This window comes from Xiphophorus maculatus, chromosome 14, assembly GCF_002775205.1.
Source record: "Xiphophorus maculatus strain JP 163 A chromosome 14, X_maculatus-5.0-male, whole genome shotgun sequence".
NCBI classification, from domain to species: Eukaryota; Metazoa; Chordata; class Actinopteri; order Cyprinodontiformes; family Poeciliidae; genus Xiphophorus; species Xiphophorus maculatus.
This window is the reverse complement of record NC_036456.1, coordinates 9218210-9241355: the sequence shown is the minus strand read 5'-3', so window position 1 is coordinate 9241355 and position 23146 is coordinate 9218210. Positions and strand designations below refer to the sequence as shown.

Genomic DNA, 23146 nt, shown 5'->3' with positions numbered 1-23146 from the left:
AATCTAACACTTCACTGTGGTCACATCACTGTGCATACTTTATGAACGCTGAGTAAAAGGGAAGGAAACACAGGCACATTACAGAATGACAGTTTTTAGTGCCTTAAATGCAACTTCTTCTTTTGTTTTTAGTACTTTAGTGAGAGCAAAGTGCAGCTGCACCAATTAGCTGTGCAGCAGATCTGGAAGTGAACATGGGGGAAACTTTACTCTGCAGACTGGGCTTCTTTTGTAAGTAAATGACTGGATTTCACTTCACTGTTTTGATACAATTATTGTACAGGGTGGGGAAAGCAGCTCGTTGCTATTTTAGACAATCTTTCTTATAATTGTGAAGTTAGTCGAGAACAAACTGTGAAACATTTCAAAATCGTAAGGAGACTTGAAAATGATCAAATCTTGTTCGTGTCACATTTCAGTCGGTCGCCTGGATGATTTGTTGCAGCAGCAGAGAAACTGCAGAGATCAAATCAGTTGAACAAAAGCTGGTTTTTGGTGTCGACCTTCTTATCGCATCATCTTCTCTTTTGGCACACAACCATCATCGGACCTGAGCAACAAGACACAATAATATCGCTAAGTGTCATTCTAAATATATACTGACAAAAATCACTAATCAATTTATAAAAACAACCACGTTGTTACTAAATATATGTAACTATAGCAGGATTGTGTTCTTACGTCAGTTGTGCCCAAAGTCGGTCCTAGAGGGCCGGCATCCTGCACGTTTTATTTCTCTCCCTGGTAGTACCAACAACCTTTTCAGCAGGTCAATGTTCTTCTTAAGCCTTCTAACTAGCCATCATTGGATCCAGGTGCGTTAAACCAGGGAGAGAACTAAATCATGCAGGATGCCGGCCCTCCAGGACCGACTTTGGGCACCCCGTCTTACGTGGTTAATGTTACTTCTGTTTACGGACATCTCTGTACAGCTTCTCAACATCGAGCTTGTAAAATGTAACTTTAATCTTGATGCAGCAGCTAATGTAACATACATTCCTTGGAAATGTCTTAACACATAACTGTATTTTTCAGACTCTAAGCCGCTACTTTGTCCCCACGCTTTGAACCATGCGGCTTATGTATGTACGTTTCCAGTTATTTAAAAAAAAAAATTGTAGGTGCAGCTTATAGTAAGGTGCGCTCTATAGTGAGGAAAGTACGGAACTCTTTCTGTTACTTGACAACTTCTCGCTACAGAGCAAACATCCAGGTAATCCTTCCGCATTGGCAATGAATGCAAATGATTCGGTCCAAGAATTGTAGAATCTCTCCTCGGCTATTTTCCTCGTTTCCTCTTTGCTCTCCATGATCCACCTCACACCCATCAGGTTGTTTACAACAGCCACCTGCCTTGCGCCCCGCCCAGCTGGAAGAAACGTCACAGGCTGTGACGCAAATCTTTGACGGAAATGTTTAAATTTAATTTTCTACACATTTTTATAGCATTGGAAAACGTTAAGAATGATTGTGTCGTGTTTGTCCCCCTACAGAAACCAAATTAAAACAAAAAATATGTTTCCCACCCCCATCTTTTTCAAATTTCAAACATTTTTTGAAAAAGTTCCAGAGAGCCACTAGGGCGGCGCTAAAGAGTCCCGGGTTGCCAACCCCTGGTCTATGTAATATTCTCATTTTAAATGTCATATTTTCATCAGCTGTGAGTGGAAAATCATCAAGATCAAGATTTTTTTATGTTTGTAGGCAAATGTTTCATGTCACCTTAAAAAAATATTTTTATAATGATCAATTCTTGTTCATTGCAGTGTTGTGGTCCCTCTGCTGTGGAAATCCTGAAGGTAAGAAACATGTTCTTTATGTTATCATGGTAACAATACATATGTCAGGAAAAACATAAATCTGACTTTTGTTTTCAGTCCTGTGCAAGTTTACACAGAACATGAACCAGTTCTAAATTCACTGAGCAGAAGTTAAGATTGTATTTATCTTTTTCCATGATAGATAAATAGATTCTATCATGGAGATAGAATGTATTTATTCTACATATAGAAAAAATACATTAACATGTTCATCTATGATGTCATGACCAGAACATTTTACAACCTGGCATTTGGCAACTTATTTACTCTTGTGTATTTCTCTCTGGGTTTCGTATTAATTTGGACAAGTTTCAATCAGAGAGCCTTTATTCACATATTTTACTGCTTTAGCTGCAGGGTGAGAGGTAGGACATCAAATTAAGCTCAGTGATTTAATTGCTGTCACCATCTTAATCATTTCAGTTCATAAAGTCCTCACTGATATCTTTGCTGATTTTTAGCCATACTTCCATGTATGTTTTAAGAAAACAGTCACAAACTTAATTTCTCCACTTTCTTCAGGTTTATCTGACTCGCACTGATACAGAGTTGAAACTGGTTGATAAAGTCTGAAGAATCTGCAAAGGTCAAAGTGTCAAGTCTGCACTGTTCAGTTGAGAGCAGAAGTTAACAAACACTGAATAAAAAGACACACAGACATTTTTTCCTCATTGTCTCAAGTTAAATCAGATCAAACTTCTCTTGTTTTAGTTTAGCTAGAATTAAGTGGCTTCTATTTGTTAATGCCAGAAAATGTGGGTTAGGGGTTGGTTCTTCAGAACCATCATGACTTTAGACCAACCAATACAAACTCTCCAATGACAAATGAATTGAGGATTATTTTAGCTATCAGTGGAAATTACAGCTGCAGAGCTGAAAGAGACGATAATAAAACAGATTATAGCGAAGCCCTCAGACTGACAGTGTCAAATGAGTTAGAATACAAATCTACACAACTTCAACAAGAAAACTGAACCAGAACCAGGTCATGTTCTGATGGTTTCTGCTTAAATCCAACAGCAGATAAACCCAGCGCCAAACTGACAGCAGACAGAACAATCATACCAGCAGGGGGCAGCATAACACTGAGCTGCTCTGTGGACGAATCTGATGACTGGAAGTTTGACTGGTTCAGAAATGAGCAACAATATTCTGTAGATCAGTTCAGAGGAAACAGTGAACCAAACAGAGTCATCAGTGTCTCAGAGGGAGGAGAGTACAGCTGCAGAGGAGGAAGAGGAGATCCAGTTTTCTATACTGAAACCAGCAGAGAGGTCACTATTCAGAAAACAGGTAAACTTGTCTTCACTGTGAAATGAAACATCTTTAATGTTTCTTTGTTCATCAGTGGTGTTAAAAACATTATGACTCCAGTGTGATGATCATCATCTGTAACTCCATCTAATGACGTCTGAAAGCAGAAAATTTGCTCCTGTTCATGTTGTCAGATATTTAAGCCAGACTATGAATTTCTATGTTGATATTAATGTAGGAGGATTTACTGCAGCAACGTTTGTCTGTTTGATGGAGAAACTGTCACAAATGTGATTATATAATGAATACAGTCCAACATTCTGGCTGTATGTCAGTAATTTATAGGAAGTGCATGTTATATGTCTAATACTGCTATGTTTTGCTTTATCGTTCTCTATCAGTGATCATTTTATTTTGTCACTTATAATGAGAGATATTAGACACCTACTGTTGAAGACAGATATTCACATTCACTGGATCAAAAGTCATTAAAATTGTTTTCTCACTGAATTAAGTTAAATCAACATTTTCTTATTTTAGGTCAATTAGAACGACCAAAATTATTTCTATTTGCTAAATGAGAAAAGAAAAAAAATGTAGTGAGCACTTTTGAGATGTTTTTTGTAGTTATCTTTGAATTAAGAAATGTATTTATCTTTTTTCAGTATCGTGGATAATTGTCTCTTAAACTGTCTGATTTGGGTCAAACCTTTTGTGTTTCCCTCCACAAACTTCTGATAGTTTAAATGACACATTTGAGTTAATTGAAGACACACCTGTGGGTGTGTTTTAGGGCCACACCTGAAACTCACTGATTTCTTGTTTGACATGATGACAAAAGTTACAAATAAATCCTTCCAAAGATATTTTTGCTATGTTTTCTGGCATTTAGCAAATAGAAATCATTTTGTTATTTGTAACTAAATTAAAAACCAGAGAAGTTTGGTCTGATTTGATTTCAGACGTTGGTAAATAATGTGTATGTGTCTCTTTATTTGGTGAATGGAAATATCTGCTCTTTGTTTCTTATGTGATCAGTTCCCATTACACCAACTGTGATCCAACAACCCAATTGGGCCCAGATCTACAGAGGAGAGAGAGTCACTCTGAGATGTGAGATCCAGGATGATGGAGGAACTCAGTGGACGTATGAATGGAGACCAAACAATATAAACTCTCCAACATCCAGTGAATTCATGATCACTGCTTATAACAGTGGATATTATAGCTGCAGAGGAAGAAGAGACAGTTTCACCTTCACAGAGTGGGGAGTCATCACATTAACAGTGTTCTGTGAGTTCACATGTATAAATTATGTTTATAGGGTTTTACTAGCAAATATCAATATTTAATGAAATATTTCTATCTGTGTGTAAGTATGTTTATACTTTCACTCATATCAAAAACTGAGAATCAACTTTTACTGCAGGTTACAATGAGTAGCTGCATTTCCATGACAAATGTGAACAAATCTTTGTCCATGTTCTGCTATGCTAAGCTCATTCACATGACAAGTTATTAAAAATCAGTGACTTGTGTAAACAGTTACATGAAATGTATTAATTATTCAGTCATGGCGCTAGCGCTCATCATCTCTCAGCCATCAGAGGAAAGTTTTACTCCAACACTAGAAATTTAATTCAAAATAGCATTTTTGTGACCATCTCTCTCTCTCCAGCACCCAAACCTCAGCCTGTCCTCTCTGTGTCTCCATCATGGCCGAATCCTGGAGCCTCAGTGACTCTGAGCTGTGAGGGTTTGGAGCTTCAATCAGCAGGATGGAGGTTCTTCTGGTATAAAGTTGTTCCTGATCCATCCAGCATATTCTACAGCGCTGAGCTGTTGCCTGGCAGCACCATTGGGACTGAGCAGAACTCCTTCATCATTAATGGACCGACTCACACAGCAGGATTTGTGTGCAGAGCAGGAAGAGGAGAACCAAAGTTTTTCTCTGATTACAGTGAACCAAAGTTTGTCTGGTCTGCAGGTCAGTTTGTTTTTGTTCTTTCATTTTGGATTTTTATTCCACAATTTGCATTGCACTTTTGATGAGCTCAGGTTTCTAGTTAATGTTGTGAATAATGTATTGTGTTCCTCCTGTTTAATGTGTTGTTTTATTAATAGTGGTAAACACACCACTCAGTTAAGTTAGAGAAGATGATGAATATAAAGCTGAGACTATTCTGATAACAATAACAAAACAATGTGTTGTTGAAGCTATGAAATACTGATGAATGTAATCCTCAGTCATTGGCCTAATTTCACCTGAATGTATCTCTTTTCCAAGTTTTGCACATATTAGGCAAAGAATTAACTTTTGACTCTGGTTAAATAGTTGGTGCACATAGTTTTGGAAAATAAGAAAAAAGAAGTTGGGAGCAGCAATCGCCTAATGTTGTTCCCTAGGGAGTGTCTAATGGTAGAATGAGTTTATCTGTCAACGTGACAAAATTATTTAGCTTTCTGCTAAAAGACAGTGATGAAGAGAAGAACAACCAGAATACAGCAAAGTGTTGATGGAGACGGACCAGAAGCAATAAAGGGAATGTTAACGTCTGGAACCACTAGGGGTGCTGTGGTGCATGGGTAAGCTGCAATAACATGAAGAAGAAGCTGACTGAGCAGCCGGTTACCTGAGAGAACTTATATTAGTATGTTGTTTTATTTTCAGTCGCTTTGGTTGTTATGTGTACTTAATGTTTTTGTAGTGTTTTACACTAGAAGAAAAGTATCGTGTGATGTTTTTAAATCATCATTATTTTATTATTTTATTTTATTTCTATTGGTACATGCATTTATAAACAACACTGAGTCTCTTGGAATTGCTTTGACATTCATTAAGCTCTGATTTTTTAAACTTCAAATTCAATAACAAGTTGAAAATTCTTGTCGTCCTTCACTATTTATAATAAATGAAGGAGAACCTCACTGCTGTTTTATGTTAGCGTAGGTCCATGGCTACTCAACTGCTTCGTTTTCTACATGGATGCACAATTTTATGATTTGGTTCAACATGTGATTCATAAATGTGTTAATTGTTTGGGTTCCTCTGCATTTATATTTTTTGATGTGGTGAAAAATTTTGGTTACAACAGAAACCATTGTACCTTAAATATTTAAATGATAGTATTTAAGTGCTATTTGGAAGTTTGATTAACTCTGAATTATTTGCAGAAATATTTGATAGAAGATTGTAAGTTTTTTTAAATTTCCTTCGCTTTTGACATTTAAAGGTCAAAACCTTGGAGTCATTTTTGACTATTTCTGTTTTAACTACCATAAAGTAACAAAGTAGCAGATTATCACTGCAGCAGTTTACAGTTATTAATATTTAGCAAAGCTGATAGTTTTTACATTTTTTATTTCAGTTTTGTTACCTCAAATCTCTGAAACTCTGACATTGTGGACTCTTTTCTCACTTAAAAAAAGATAACTTTAATATCAAATATTATTTGAGTTAACATATACAGTATTTTCTTTCTTTTGTTGTTGTTTTTGGTGTCTGTTGGATAAATTGTATTATTAGTAATTATCAAATATTTGTTGTATCATGTAGCCTTGTAGTTACATTTAGATAATGTTTCTGTGTGTTAAATAACTTTGATTCTATCCTGAGACTGCCCTGGGAAATAGGGGTGACAGCTACTCTCAGCAGCTGTTGCCCTGCAGGACTTCCTGCAAGACAGAGGTATTAATTGCTCCCAGCAGAGTTTTACAGGCCTGACAATAAACTCTGCTCTGTGCTTCTTTGTGATACAAAGCCGTTGCTTTGAAGCTATGCAATGTGTCTTGTTTCACACCGGGCCTGGAGCAAGAAAGATTTAGAGTATAGATAACATGTGTCTAGAAGTGAATGTTATTTAGCGCTGCAACCATGTGATGAATGCTTTGACCCCACCCCATAGGGTTGCAGCGCCCCTTGTGGCAGGTTCCTAAAGATCAATAAAATAGAGGGAGCGGGAGATGTGTTTCCAGAGTAGGTGGAGATTTGTAACTGGAAACATCTCTCTGTCTGCTCTCCTCGCGAGTATAAAAGAATCTAACTCTCTTTGTCTTTCCTGTGTTTGTTTAAATTGTCTCTAATAGGTATTTAGACCTGACATTATTTGGTCCTTCGAGCCGGAGGCCAAAATACCGGAAGGATTCCAGCGGGCATGGTGGACCCCAGTAAAAGACCGTGCGCACGGCAAGTTTCCTAGTGGAAGCTTATCAGAACCTGTTCAAGGGCTGGCGCTCTGCCTGCCTGCTGGGATCTTACGGTTGACGGCTCTGAGGGGAAGACAGGAGAGGGTGAGTAGATTCTTGTTTAAAAGTGTGGCGAATGACTGCGGGTCATTGCGCGAATAAGAAAACCCTGGACATTCTAGACTCTAACAGGTAAAAATGAAACTGAATCCGTGAAGGGCGTCCGAAGTCCTTACGTAAAAATTTCGTGGAAAAGGCGCACGGAGCCTAGTATTAACCTGCAGTAAAATTTAATAAATGGGAAAAAATACAAATAATAAAATTTAATCAATTAGCCGATAAAAATTAAAATAATAAAATTTCCTCAATTCGATATATAATAATAAACTTTAGTCAATAATAAAAATATTTAAATCAGGCATTAAAATTGTAATTGGAACGGATGGCGGAGTCCGGCTGAGCAGGAGCTTAAATTCCGCAGCAACAAACGTATGATTGTGAGTGAGATTGGAGATATAAATACCATTTGGTGTTTTATCTCATATAAAAACAGTAGGATTGTAACCAGCAAACCTCTTGAGGATGCAGAGGTAAGAACCCCCACTCGAAAGAGTTGAAGCGTGGGTTACCTCAACAGGTTGTTTCAATTGCTGGCCTACTGAACAGAACCCCAGTTTTTAGGACTCCCTAGGCGTCGACAAACTGGGCTAAATTTAAATATAAAAAAAATAAAAAATGGGCAAAGTATAAGCAAGAATAAGCCAACACACAGGTTGAAATCAAATGACTGGAAATATGTTGAAAATCAGGATCCGCATAAAATATTTAGATAAATGGTTAACAAACTACAACTTTGACGGCCGTCTAAACTCACAGAAACTAACAGTATTGCAAGATAAAATAAAATAAAAACAAAGTCAAACCCACAGAAATCAAAGAATTTGATGTTTTATAGAAGGGAGGATGATGAGACAAGTTTCAGAAGTGTGAAAAGGCAGGCAGACGAGCAGGAAGCAGCAGGAGGGGGAGGGGACGTAGCTGAAGTTACCAAATACCAAAATAACAAAACAGAAGGGGAGAAACAAATAATACAAAATGCAAAACTATACCCCGACTTGCCCTCACCCCCACAATATGAGGAAAAAGGTAGTGAGGGACCTATTACTAGATCACAAAAAGCAAACTTTAAGTGGCCTAAGAACTGGGGAGAAACTTTGGTGCAGGGAGATGCAGCTCCCACTGGGCTTTTTCTCCCTCCCCCATGTTGCCCTTCAGAAGAGGCAAATAGTCAGCCACACACGACTGATCTTTATCCTATGATACAAGTAGCAAATCTTAATGCAGGAGTAGATGGAGCAGCGCCCACGATTCTAGTATATAGAACGTGGACCCTGGAGGATATAAAAAAGGCGCTAGAAGGGATCACACCTCTTAAAGAGGATGTGAACCGCTTTGTTGAAGACATGAATAACATACGTGAATCTTATCATTTAAATGGAAATGAGGTTCAACAAGTCTGGATGACTGCTTTAGGCAGTGATTGGCATCATGTTCGAGGAGACTGGACCCCATTGTTAGCAGGGAACCCTCCTCAAGTTCTTGCACACAATAGTAATGAATTAACAAACAGAGTTAATGCTTTAGCAGCAAGGACAGTTCAAAGATATCAACGCAGAGCAAACTACAGACAAAATAATTACAGACAAAATAATTTCAAACAAAATGATTTAGGATGTTGGTGTTGTGGGAAGGAAGGACACATAGCCAGACATTGCCCAGAAAAAATACATAGATCAGTCAGCATGACTAGAATCAGAAAGTTTAGAGAGTGAAGAAGTCCAATTAAATCTACAGGATTTATTATCTATGGATAATGTAAGACCAGAAATAACTCTTTTCATAAATGGTAGACCTGTAGTTTTCCTTTGTGACACTGGTGCATGTAGAACAACATGCAGAGAAAACATTACTGGGGTAAAGATTAGTGGGGAAACTGTCGTCGTGAGGTCAGCTGGGGGAAAATTAACGCAAGTCAATGAATCAGAGCCAGTCTGGCTTAGAGATCCACAGGGACAAGCTTGCCAGTTGTCCATTTTGATGCTCCCAGAATGCCCAGTAAACTTATTAGGCAGAGATGGCCTTATACAGCTAGGTTTAGCTTTGATTCCAACCACTGATGGGCACATAGCAGTTAAAAGGCAGTCAGAAATGAAAAAGGGAGATTTCTTTGTTGTTAAGGGAAATGGAAATCCACACTATTGTTATACATTAGAAGTGCCCTGCAGACCCCCGCATAACTTTGCTCAGGCACTCCTGACAGAGGGAGGTAAAGCCATCTCTGCCCCACAGGATCAAATGCCTCCTGACAATTTACACATAACTCTTTGGTTCAGGAATGCGGCTGGGCCCGACAAGATTTATGAAGACAGGCTCAAGAAGGTCACTCCAGCTAAGATCACAGTGACCTATCTGTATACAGATACAAAACACACAGCCGTTGCAGCTGTTGCTCTTCCTGATGATTTAAAATCTTTAGACAGAACGTGGAACTCCCCGCATGTATCTTTGTTTAAACAAAGAAATGAGCAGTGGAATCAATTAGGTAATCTTGTTGAGGAAGGAGAAGCAGCTACCGATTGGGTAACTACTTCCTCAAACATAGAAACTAGTGCTTCCACAGGGTTAACTAGAAAAGCATTGTTCTGGACAACATGGGTGCAAAAGGGACAACATTTGTACTCCAAACAAAACTGACAAATGTTTCTTACAGAAGAAGAGGAAGTTCTTTTAAAAGACGTTCCTGATAAATTATGGTCAAAGGGTCCCACAGATGTGGGTCTTGTCAAGGAAGCTTTGCCAGTGCAAATTAGACCCAAAACAGAGTTTAGACCAAAAGTTAAGCAATATCCTTTAAAAACGGATGCACAGGAGGGTATAAAACTAGTAATTAAAGATCTTATTGAGGCAGGAGTCATAGTGCAGTGTGAAAATTCTTCATGTTAACACTCCTATTTTTCCTGTTAAAAAAAAACAACTTGTATAAGTGGGCTGCTATATTGAGCCATGGCGTTTTTGCATGTCTCAACTGGGGGGATGGTGAGATAAATACATTAACATTACTCTATGTATGGATTTATTTCTTTTTCAAGAACTTTTAATGTATTACAAAAGGTCACTTCATTTCAAAAGTGCCTACAGAAAGAAGAGAGGGCTGTAAATGAAATAAAAAAAAAAATAATAAAATAAAATACAATTAGCTATAATAGGACTTTTTAAATGGGTAGAGGATATAGATAAAAAGATCTTTAGAGAAACAGGCTCTAACTGTAAGAGGCATTGCTCCGATAACAACAAACTGCAGTATGCAACCGATTCTAGATAGTTTCACAATCAGTCTTTTTAAACTGACCAAAACTTTAGGATAGATAAAATATTATTAAATCTACAGGACAGAATAAAATAGAAGTAATTCACTTGTTGACTAAGAAATTGATTGAATATAGAAAAAGTTTGCTACACTGTACAAATTTGTTGTTAAAGGATAATATTAAGTTTGGAATACCTTATGGGTTAATGGTAAAGATAATAAAACTAAAAATATAAGGATTTAATTACATAAGGCAGGATTGTGCTTAGATTTAGTGAAACATTTTCTCTTTAGTGTAAATAGTTTAAGCAAGTAAATACTTGGTGAGCAAGGAATAATGTGGAAAATGTTAAATATAAGTTTTTTACATCCAAACACTGATTTACTGTTTTCCTTTAATATTACTTTATATATTGATTAGTGAGTAGTTTGGATTTTTTTATTTTTTAATTTTGTTTTCATTAGTCTGACTTTTTATTTAAGCTATAAGTGTCAGTTCTTCTATATTTTGTTAAATATAACGAATTCATTTCTTTCTTTTGAGTTACCAGTTTCCTCTTGACCCGTTCAAAAAGGGGAGGGGAAATTTGGTTTTTATTTTAATTTCTTTCATTTGTAGATTTAGTGATATACTGACCAGTATTTGTTTAGGGTTTTGTGTGTTTAATTGCCCCTTAGTGTGTGTTAATGGTCTGATCAGCCATTATCTAAGTTCCCCTCATGTCTTGTTAAGTCAGTTTGTGTTTGAGTTTGTTTTGTTAACAACTGAATTGTATTTGTTATGTTGATTTTAGTTTGGGCCCAATTTATCATCTTTGGATTTTCTTTGTAGACTATATTTTTGAATTTTCTTCAATGTCTCTCTGGCTGGTTAATGCAAAAAACCTTCACAGAGTCTAAATTGGTAAACACGCCTTGTCAAACACTAGTGAAAATTTTTGAGGAGTTTATAAAATGAATTATTTGACAATTATAAGAATACGATGAGATAAGGAGCTTTAAAACTGTAATGTAAAGTGTTTTGGGAAAATAGTAATCTTGATGATAAAGCATGCTAACATTAATTGTTTTGTTTGTTTTGACGGGTTTTACCTTTTGGGAAAAAGGCAGCATTGAATTTGGTAGAATTTCTCAGGGAACATCATAAACCTGTTTTCTCAACATCGTTATTTAAAAGTAGTGGAAATGTGATGCGTTAGCAGATAATGCATCAACAGGGGGGAGAATGTTATAGGGTTATCTTTTATATTACTTGAATAATATTTTTTATTTTTGAAGAACATGTTTGATCCGTGTTACACATAAAAAGTGAAAGGAAAGATATGGTCTGGTGAAATATATGTTTCTTTTGAATGGATTTGAGTCGTTCTCCATTGAAACATGTTCTGATAATGGGCTAAAGGATTTTGAAACAATAGATAACAAATTTATGGCAATTAATGAAGCATATTTTGGTAAATTAACTTAGGAAAACAATTATAGAGATTAAAAATATTATTGTGTTAGCCATTTTCAGAGCATTAATTTAATGGAGCAAGAATGTTTAAAGAAATGTTTTGAAGAATCTGTTCTTGATTAAAGTTATCCCTAATCAGTAAAAGTACACAGGCGGGATTATAAGGATTTTTCTGAACTTGATTTTTGTTTTGATTTTAAATCCATTTAAAACGATTCTGAATAAAACTTTAAATTCAACGACAAGTAAAAGACCTAGGTAAAATTGGTATATTTTGAAAATGTCTAAATTTGTTAAATTATACATTGACATTATAATTTCTCCAGGTCTAACTCTTTTGAATTTTGTTTAAGGAACGCATGTTGAATGTTTTAGACAAATAACTAGTAAGATCCAGTTTGTACTATAAAAGTAATTTAAACTGGACAGTTTAATTAACAGTGATTTTCATTTTTTGATGGTAACTGTAAGCTTTACAACTACATTTTTAAGTTTTTGTGATTGTTTTGTTTTGTTTGTTTAGTTCTATTTTATAAGATTGGTTTAAGAGAAAGATCTGCATATGTTTAACATTTTGGCAAAACATTACTTTAGAAACATGTCTTTTGAAGCTGGTGGTAACGGGGTTTTGTGCATTAGTTTTCTCTGTTATTGCCTGTATATGTCTGTCCTACATCTGCTGAAGATCTAATACTTTCTTTGTCTAGTGTTTTGTTTCAGAAGAGGCAACACTTACAGAAACGTGAAGTGACATGGAAAATACAGATACTGATCCGACATACATCGATGCCATCGGAGTCCCTCGTGGAGTGCCTGATGAATATAAATTAGTTGATCAGGGTGGGGTTGAATCTACAATTTGTTGGTGGTGCACGATTAACAAAAACGTAGACGGAATAAATTACATCCATTACAATGTACAAAAACTGGGCAACTGGACACAGGCTGGTTTCGAGGCAGTGCATGAACCGCTGGCTGCTACTTCACTGATGGCTTTTCAGAATCGCATAGCTCTTGACATGTTGCTGGCTGAGAAAGGAGGGGTGTGCATGATTTTTGGAGAAAAATGTTGCACATTTTTACCAAACAATACAGCAGCTGATGGAAGCTTAACGAAGGCCATTACAGGGCTTTGCACCCTTAATGGCAAAATGAAGGAACACTCTGGAGTGGATACTTCCATGTGGGATGCATGGATGGATGCTTTTGGGAAGTATAGAAACCTTGTGTCCTCTGTCTTAGTATCAATTGCAGTATTTGCTGCAATTTTGACTTTGTGTGGATGTTGTTTTGTTCTGTGCCTGCGTTCTTTGTTTGACCGTCTCATTACCACAGCGATTTCACCCATGGAGGACCAGATGGCACAGATGTATCCTTTATTAGAGAAAAAATCTGATGTTGACAAAGCCTACTCTGATGATGACTCTTCTTCTGAAAGGTATCCAGATCCTAATTTTTGGACTGGGTATAACCCCTGAGTGTAAAAATGTTTGCTTTCCAAAACATGAACTTCCAGTTTGAAAATCATTTGAAGTGACTGTTTTTAGAGGGATAAGGGGCATGGAACAAATATTCGATAAACAGGAGGGAACTGTTGGATAAATTGTATTATTAGTAATTATCAAATATTTGTTGTATCATGTAGCCTTGTAGTTACATTTAGATAATGTTTCTGTGTGTTAAATAACTTTGATTCTATCCTGAGACTGCCCTGGGAAATAGGGGTGACAGCTACTCTCAGCAGCTGTTGCCCTGCAGGACTTCCTGCAAGACAGAGGTATTAATTGCTCCCAGCAGAGTTTTACAGGCCTGACAATAAACTCTGCTCTGTGCTTCTTTGTGATACAAAGCCGTTGCTTTGAAGCTATGCAATGTGTCTTGTTTCACACCGGGCCTGGAGCAAGAAAGATTTAGAGTATAGATAACATGTGTCTAGAAGTGAATGTTATTTAGCGCTGCAACCATGTGATGAATGCTTTGACCCCACCCCATAGGGTTGCAGCGCCCCTTGTGGCAGGTTCCTAAAGATCAATAAAATAGAGGGAGCGGGAGATGTGTTTCCAGAGTAGGTGGAGATTTGTAACTGGAAACATCTCTCTGTCTGCTCTCCTCGCGAGTATAAAAGAATCTAACTCTCTTTGTCTTTCCTGTGTTTGTTTAAATTGTCTCTAATAGGTATGTAGACCTGACAGTGTCTTTGGTTTTACCTTCCCTACTGTAATGTCTGTAAACCACTAATCGTTTTACAGTTTATTTTACAATCACAGCTCAATAATGAACATTGTTTTTTTACATTTTTTCAACACTAAGAAAAATTCTGTACAATTATTTTGTTGTTTTCAGACTCTCATCCAGCAGCTTCTCTCTCAGTGAGTCCTGACAGAGTTCAACATTTTATTGATCAGCCTGTCACAATGAAATGTGGTGGGAACGACACCAAGTGGAGGATGAGGAGGTTTACAGAATCAACCAGTCCATCATACATTCAGTGCTCCAACTGGGGGACGATGCATGGATCCTCATGTACCATTAACAGACTGGAGCATCACAGTGGAGTTTACTGGTGTGAGTCTGGATCTGGAGAATTCAGCAACGCAGTCAACATCACTGTACAGGGTAGGTTATGATTCAAGGTGTTTTTACTTTTTCCAGTGTTTTAAACATTATTTATATTTCATCATACCTGAAAATACTGTAAACAACCCGTAGCAACCTAGTGATTCCTGAATTGTGCCCTGTTCATAAATTTAAAACATGAATAAAGAAAAATTACGTGGTAAACATATGCAGCGGATGGGTGTTAAAAGTTTTTCCTTCAAAACTGAGCAGCTTCTTTCTCTGACTGTTTCATAAACATCTGCTCCAGTAAGTAAAAGGTGAGTCATTTGCTTTTTGAACAGAAACATAAAATGTGGTTAAATTTAATAATATGCATTGTGTAAATGTGTGGAGCCCCCTAGAGGCCATGGGGCTCCATACAAATCAGCACAGAATACTGTGCTGATTAGTAAATATGGCTTAGTTGAATACTGTAAGCATTTCTTATGGTGGCCTTTGTACTTTCAGTTATAATAAAAGGCTTTCGTCAGGTTTTTCTATGCATGTTAATATCTCCTTCTAAAATATCTGAAATTTTATTTATTTTTCTTTTGGATCAAAAGGCACCACAAACCTGTGATATAAACAGAAACTTTCCGTAAGAAGGACAGAAATAAAAATACATCTAAACTATTTGGACTATTTCTGAGTTATTATCGCGGACAAATCAGTCATCTGACGGTTTTGATCGTGTCTCTTGTGTTGGTAGTCTGAATGGTTTAAAGGTCCGTTTTCATGTGCAGTTCCATCTCAATGCAGACATAAGCATGCAGTGAATAAATCCAGTTTCAGTCAGTTTTTTGCACCAAAGAGTTAAGAATAAATGCTAAGACTCTTTAAATGTGTATACATTTAAATTTTTAAGTTGACATTTGTGACTGTATACAAAAGGAACCAGCAAATATTGCAGTAATCACATTGCGAGGGAACGCAACACTTATAACGCAAGAGAAAACATTTTTCCAAGTCCCATCTGGGGCTCTGTACAAGTGAACATTGTTGCAAATCCATAAGGCATGCTAACAGTCCACAACCATTTCTTCCATAATCTATTGTGTTGTCTATCACTGAAGTCTGGATGAGAATAAATCAATCTGTGGAGAAATGATAAGATTATTCCCTATACTTTCTAATTTCATAAAGATTAAAAATGAGTGACCAATGACCTGCACACATTTGTTTTAAAACCTAAGACTTCTCATCTTAGTCATCACTGAAAACTTTCAGCAATCAATCACAAATGTATTCGTATCATCAACAATTAAGAGCAACTGCTGCATTAACGTGAGTCTATTTTAGTCGCTTATGCAAAAACACCCAAGATTTTATTTCTGAGAATGTAAAGATTACTGTTTTCGGTCAAATTTGAACCACACATACCCTGATAAAACCAACTTTAAAAATACTTCTTCATTATGCAACCTTTTCTAAATGTCAACAACAATTAATTGTTCAACAGTCCGTGATATTCTGATTGTTTTACAGATGATTATTATGATGATGTTATCCTGGTGAGCCCTGTTCATCCTGTGACTGAAGGAGATCCTGTTATTCTGAGATGCATATATAATGAACAAGATCATTTCCCTAATGTGTTTTTCTATCACAATGATACACTCATCAATAATGACGACAGAGACGAGCTGAATATCTCTGCAGTGTCAAAGTCAGATGAAGGTTTCTACAAATGTCAATATTCAGGAAAAGAGTCACCAAGGAGCTGGATGTCTGTTAGAGGTGAGGAGGATTAAAACTTTTCATGATTTCTTATTTTGTAAACAATTTTTTCAGGGAAAAGATAAACAGAGTCATTGATATGCCTTAAATCTTGTCTTTCACCACAAATATAGCAGGTAGAAAAGTGACAAAAAGCAAAATAAGTTTCCTAGCAGCTTGTTCTTGATAATGTTGACATTCTTCCAAAATATGTAAGAACGATATATTACTGTGTTAGGAATGAATGAAATTCCTCTGGTTGCTCTAAAAAGACACAGTGGCACAAACTTGTTTTTCATTCATTGTCGAGGTAAAAATGTTTTCTTATGTTCAATGTTTCTTATTTCCAGTAACTGTATCCAGTCCTGTCAGCTCTTCGTTTCCTGTGATGTTGATCGTTAGACCAGTTGTTGGATTCACTCTTGGTTTTCTCCTGCTGTTGATGTTGTGCTGCAAACAGTCCAAGGGTGAATATGCAGCAACTTAGATGCTTCAGTTTCAAATGTTTTAAATTTCTTTAGACGATTTGACAAAACAGAGGAACAAAAAAAGAAAAACAGTTTTGCACTATAATGCATCAAATTGTCTTTTTTTCCATCCACAGGTTTATGGTGCTTCAGGTCAGTACTCTTTAATTTACTTTCCTCTGATTCTTCCATCCGTTTTGTATTTATTTCAGTATAACCTTTTGCATAATTTAGGTCAGAGGTCAGCAGTCAGAACTCGACCTCAAATCAAGGACCCAACCAGACAGAGAGCCAAGTTTACAGCTCTCTGCTACACGGTTAGTAACCTTGATTTATATTTTATATTAGTTCCCTAAAAATGTGATTCAAGATGATTTCATTTTCAATAATCATTTATCAAAGACCTTAAACAGCCACACTGGACATTATTCTGAGAAACACAGAAAAAGTTCAACATTATTTACATCTGATTCAACCGGAGCTGGTGTTAAAATGTAACCTGCAAAAATCCTGAACATGATTAGGATTTTTCTACAGTCCAACACAGGAACATATGAAAGCAATGCTCAATACATCTGCTACAGAAAACATGCTGCCCTCATGTGTGGGATGTTTTCTAACTTTTAAACAGCAGCAAGAAAAAAAAAACATTTTAATATTCTGTGTTTTAATAAATGTGTCATACTTGTGGCAGATAACACTAAAGAAGACATCACATTGAAAACTGCAAAAAATTATAAAAAGGTTTTAAAATCCCAAATGCAGATTATTCTACTCTTGACATTGTCATTGCTCTGCAGGTGATGCTTCTGAATACGAGTCAATCCAACCAGCCACTATGAACAGTAAGTTAAACTCCTTGAAGAACGTCGAGATGCAGCAACTGACTGATTTTAGTAGTAAGATTGCCAGGGTCTGAAATTAAAATCCAAAATATTTCGGAAACAGATTAAATCCAAGGTCTCATTTAAGAAGATTAAGGCTTTAAAAATGATCATTCCTCCAAAACATCAAAAACAAATGAATATATTCAGGCGTTGACACGTTTCCCACTGTGTTCCTGTAGAACATTGTGGAAATCAGGATCAGCATCGTGGTACATCAGCAGCTAGAATAAAGTAGTTATGTTTAAATGTAATTTCATGTTTTTTACCTTAATTATACATCATTTTGTTTTTGTTGATGATTCGTCGTATTAACAGGGAGTTCTGATGACCCAGAGGACGATTCTGTGTACAGCTGCATAAAAACAGAAACTACAGGTAAGTTTGTTCAGCTCCAGCAGTCAATGTTTTCACTGAAATGTGTCGTCATGCCAACAGCACTGCAGATCATTACATCCCATCATGCAGGTCAGACAATCATCTGCCCTTTACTACAACTAGAAACCAGCAGAATATGTCAGATCAGAGAACCAGCTAAGGACTTTTAGGGTTCTGGATACCTGCCCGACTTTCATTGATGTTAATATTTTTTTTAGAAACGTTGCTTAATAATCTCCCCAAAAGTTAAGGTGATTTGATATAACTTAGAAATGCTGAGCTAATGTAACTTTTTATTATTTATATTCAAACCCAGCTACACCTGCTACAGACGATTGTTCTCTGGTAAAAATCCTGAGGTTTCTTTTTTGTTTTAGAAACCACTGAAAGCTAAAGCAAAACGTAAAAACGGAGAGAAAAACAACATAAAGGTAGGAGAAATCTGTATTGAGATGAATTTGTAAAATTGAATCTGCTTCTGTATAATTTATACTAAATAATTAGCTAGATGTGCATTTTATTTTCTTTGTATTGGATTTCCTCTATCACTGTAAAATGTTGCTGCTACATGATAATAAACAGTAAAATGTTCATATTTGACACCATTTGCAGTAGCAGCTTTGTTATTAATGCTGTTATTACCAATGGTTAAAAAAACATGAATATGTTTGATTTGACGCTTTTCTCTTTCTCTACAGGAAAGTGGAGCCGTGCAGCAACCGATGGAGAAGTTTATTCTGAAATGAGATCCAGAATGCCTCTGGATAAAAACGTTATCACAATGTAAAAATGTCAGGATTGGGTTTTCTCTGTGTTGGTTTGAGTTTTTCTGTGTGCTGGTTTTGGGTTTCTGTGTCTTGAGTCTCCGTGTTGTCCTGTCGACCCCTTGGTTGTTCCCAGGTGTGTCTCGTTCCCTGATTACCCTCTGTGTGTTTAATCCCACCTGTGGTCCTTGTTCCTCGTCGGGTCCTTGTCTAATCGGTCTAGTTGTCGAGTCAAGTTTGACGTTTTGTCTCCCGTCTGTTGTTCATTAGTTCCAGTTGTCAGCATTATTCTTCTGCTCATCTGTGCTGCCTGGATTATTGTGTTTTTGGATCATTAAATCATTTTTCTCACCCAACAATCTGGGTTCATCACATGTTCTCACCACCTTACACTGCAACACATGACAAAAGAAAAAAATCTCCTATTTTTATGCATCTGTGAAGAATTTTTACTAACAAACATTTAATGAAACTGGAAAACAAAAGCTAGATATGCGCGAAAGTTGAAACGGATCAATTTAAAGTTTTGTGTGGATTCAAAGCGTGCTGTATTATATGCAAATGTCCTTTAAACTCTTTCACTTTTCAGGTGCAACGATGTTATTGCTGCATTTAAAAGGACATTTAAGTTTAATATTTTCACCGTGTCTGAGTTTAGCAAGGAAGCATCTCTTAACAATGACATTCATTTCTACATTTTTGATACAGATGTTTTAAGCTTTGTTTATTTTATGTGCATCCATAAAAAAACATAACTTGGATAGAAATATATTTGTACGTTTTTCTGTTTTTAATTTGTCTTTTTCTTAACCATTCTATTTCTACCAGCAAACTTTTAGTGGTGATTTTTCTATGCATGACTGTCACATCATTGAACTTCAATAAAAACAAAAGTGACTCAATGTTTGTGCAATCCATAATCTCTTTTTTTTCTAAGATTTGCTGAGTTGCTGCCAAATATTAAGGTTTTGTTTGAAGTAATGATTATTTTAGTTTTAACTTTGTTTCTTAATAATCGTGTTACAGACTGCAGTTACTCTTAAATGAATCTTTAGTATTTCTACAGGGGTTTTACTCTGACATGTAAATATTTCCTGTCAAAAGAAACATGGTAAAATTGAAAATTGCATCAAGTCAAATTTTTCTGGGAATTTTTTTTTAGTTTTTAATAATTACTGTCCGTCTGCAGTAATCGTCCCACAAAAGTTTAATTTATGTGCATATTTGTCACTTCTAATGGCTACAATTAGTTAAACAATTAATTTAACATACATTAAATTAAACAATACATTGCTCCATCCATTGCTAACAATATATTTAAAAAAGCTGTGAATGAATGGCTTTAATTAAAATAAGTTGTTTCTATAAAGTTGTTTAATTATTCATGTTGCCTTCATTTCAGACCAACGCGAAGTTTAGACCATTGAACCACAAGAGGGCGCCAGATAATCCTTACAAATACAAGAAAGACGTCATCGGTGCAAAATCCTCCAGAAAAGATCAACAACCATGAATAAATGGTAAAATACACATATAGATTACAGGTATGCAAAAATATTGACTTATTAGCCTAATAAGTCACTATTATGCTCATTATTAGGTCAATTGTGAACATTTAGGTCATGTTTTGAAAGTAAAAATAGATTTTTTTATTAATAACTGAATTGTAACATCATCAACCACTAGGGGGCTCTATATCACATATTTGAGAAATAGAAAAAGAAACAGTTTTTATTGTCCAGCAAAGTGGGACATTCAGGTGTAACAGATATAAATGTTCACACAAAAAGTTCTTGAAGCATTAAAACAATATATAAAAAACAAGATTAACAACAATAGTAATAAAAGACTGTAAAAGACAAACATGAAAAATAAGGTGCCGTTACTAGAAATAGAAATATTGTACTCATGATTGAACGGATGTGCAACTGAGTCGTGTCACTTTCTGTGCATGTGTGTTCAACATACATGCACAGTATTTACAACAGAACATTAGTGCAGAAATGTTATTTAAAATGAGTAAAAACAGAGTGGATTGTAGAAATGCAAGCATTTCTGCAAAGACATTGATGTTGTTGGAAGCAGTGATGGTTATAAAGTTTAAAAGCTTCTGAGAGTTTGGATCTACAGTAACTCTCCTTTGTGCATTAAAGGTGCAGCAGTTTGTCACTGAAGGAGCTCTACAGCTCAGCTGCAGTTATTTCAGGCTTTTAACTTCACACTCTGGTTTTTGTTCCTGTTGATACACAGAATGGTGCTGCTAACACCTTTTCTTTTTTTTTTATAACTACGCCGACAGCAGACTGGGGCTGGATGGCTGAACAAGTTTTAGTCCAGTTGCCCCACAGCGTGGAAGAACTGGACTCAAATCTGGGATTTTTATACATGGAGTTTTTTCCCATGAATCATGGATTCTCTCCAGGTAATCTGGTTTCCTCTGATAGTTCTAATATGAGTTGTTTTTTTTTTATGTGGATCTCAGATACTTTCAGATGTGTTTAGGGTGAACGTCAGCCCTCTCCTCTAGAGATAGACACCAGCGCCCCTTGTGGGACCAGCGGTGAAGGGAAAGTTGAACTCTCTAACTCGGCCCAGTTAATCTTATTCATTTCTATTCTCAAAAAAACTTGATAAATCATCATTTTATTTTACTCAGCTCTCTCACTGGTTTTCAAAGTAAGTGCGAAGTCTGAAGTGAAGAAACGCTGGATCACTTTCGCTTCACAGTAAACGTCCTGAGTGTCTGGGTCATGAGTCCATGTGGAGTTTCATCCTCTGAACTCAGAAGAGACATTTGGTCAGCATCGTATCATCAGACACACATGGCTTTTAATAAGCGCAGAGCTTGAAGAAAATGTGAAATTCCAGATATTATGGTAATTGGGCAATTTACTAAAAAGATGTATTCTGACTTTTTACTACACCTCACATTCAAACAAATTACTTCCTTGTTTGTTGACTTGAACTTGTCTGTGTATTCTCACCATTGATGTCTGCCTCCGATGGTCAGATCCATACTGTGCCTTTTGGTGATTACGTTTTGATTTCTGAGAACTTATTAATGCAAAGAACCAACAAAAATAAGGAACATGATATACAAAGTATGAATATTTCTGGCCAAGAATTTGCTGGTGTCAGCATTTCCTCTTTGTGTGGTTTTATGGAAACGTTGTTTTGCACACTGAGTGTCACAGCTTGAGCTCTGCCCCCCCAGCCAACCCTGAATGTATCATCTATCCTGTCCTGCTGCCTATACAGCTTACCTGTTCTCACCTGCCACATCGTCTGCTGCTCTGCCTCAACTTTCAAGCCACCTTGTCTCCCAGTTGTTTGCCGACATTCTTGTCATTTGACCTGAACTGTTTCTGACTTGGCCTCTTATTTCTTTCTTGGGTTGTTTTCCGGTGCTTGACCCCTGTTCTCTCTCCGATTAGTCTTTTGGGTTCTGGATTTGTCAACAGGTCTTGATGCTCATATCCGATTTTTCATTTATTTATTTATTTATTGCACGGTCATTTAGATACAAATTGAACTCGACCACAATGACATTTCTGAGTGAGCAGTTCACGACCCGCTTTCGCAGAAGAAGCGCCTTGTTTACGGAAGTAACGGCGCGCTTGTACGTTGACACGTGTATCTATCGATTTTACCGTTTATTCAGAAAGTATTGTCACAAGTTCACTCAACACGGAGGAAGCTAATAAAAAGAAAACACGTCTAATATCAGTGGCTTTTTGTGGAGCCTTGACTCCAACTCGGATGTGTAGCCAGAGGTAAGAGACGGGTGAATGACGTGATGCTTTTCAGCGACACAAGTTTGGCTCATAAATTCAATATCATAAGTTTCAATCATTGTTTATGTCCTCATTTATTGCGTCTGGACTTTTCTGGTGTAGAATTACGATGCATGTTTTTTTATTAATGACATAAAAGTCGGATTAAATGCAACATGATCGTTAAGACTGCAGGCACTTAGAAAACATTCAGATTACGGGTGAAATGGAGGGAATTGGGCCATTCAGATCGCGGTGAAAAAGGTCGCAAAGGGCAAAAAAAGAAGTGAATTTGCCTGCTGTGTGAACACAGCCGAATTGTCAGGTGTGACGTCATCACACCTGATGTAGTAGAGATGATATATAACTGGAGTTTCCTGTGAGATATAATCTTTAAAGTGTTCTCTTCAGCATCAGTTTGGTACAAAGACGTCTGAAATCACCTACTGGCCTTAGAACACGCAGATGTATGTTTTCATAAATG

General features: G+C 36.5%; 2 protein-coding genes across 2 annotated transcripts in view; both read left to right on the top strand.

The window, feature by feature from the left end:
- Window positions 1-840: 840 nt before the first annotated feature.
- On the top strand, window positions 841-6552 carry LOC111610952 (carcinoembryonic antigen-related cell adhesion molecule 1-like). The gene is made up of 4 exons (XM_023346174.1): window positions 841-1799; window positions 2841-3113; window positions 4113-4367; window positions 4753-6552. The coding sequence occupies exons 1-4, from the start codon at window positions 1709-1711 to the stop codon at window positions 5121-5123; spliced, it is 990 nt and encodes a 329-aa protein (XP_023201942.1). The 5' UTR covers window positions 841-1708; the 3' UTR covers window positions 5124-6552.
- An 8130-nt stretch (window positions 6553-14682) lies between these two features.
- The window catches only part of LOC102223003 (basement membrane-specific heparan sulfate proteoglycan core protein-like), a 32151-nt gene continuing 23687 nt past the window's right edge, over window positions 14683-23146 (top strand). Inside the window, exons 1-2 of the mRNA XM_023346173.1 lie at window positions 14683-14698; window positions 21192-21311. The gene's annotated coding sequence lies outside the window, so the exon portion shown is untranslated. The remainder of the gene's footprint in view (window positions 14699-21191; window positions 21312-23146) is intronic.

Excerpts from the sequence above, each read along its gene's own strand:
- LOC111610952 (XM_023346174.1), top strand. The coding sequence starts at position 1,709 with ATGTTTCATGTCACCTTAAAAAAATATTTTTATAATGATCAATTCTTG. Across the intron at positions 3,114-4,112 it reads GGTCACTATTCAGAAAACAG|TTCCCATTACACCAACTGTG; the intron begins GTAAACTTGTCT and ends TTATGTGATCAG. Across the intron at positions 4,368-4,752 it reads CATCACATTAACAGTGTTCT|CACCCAAACCTCAGCCTGTC; the intron begins GTGAGTTCACAT and ends CTCTCTCTCCAG.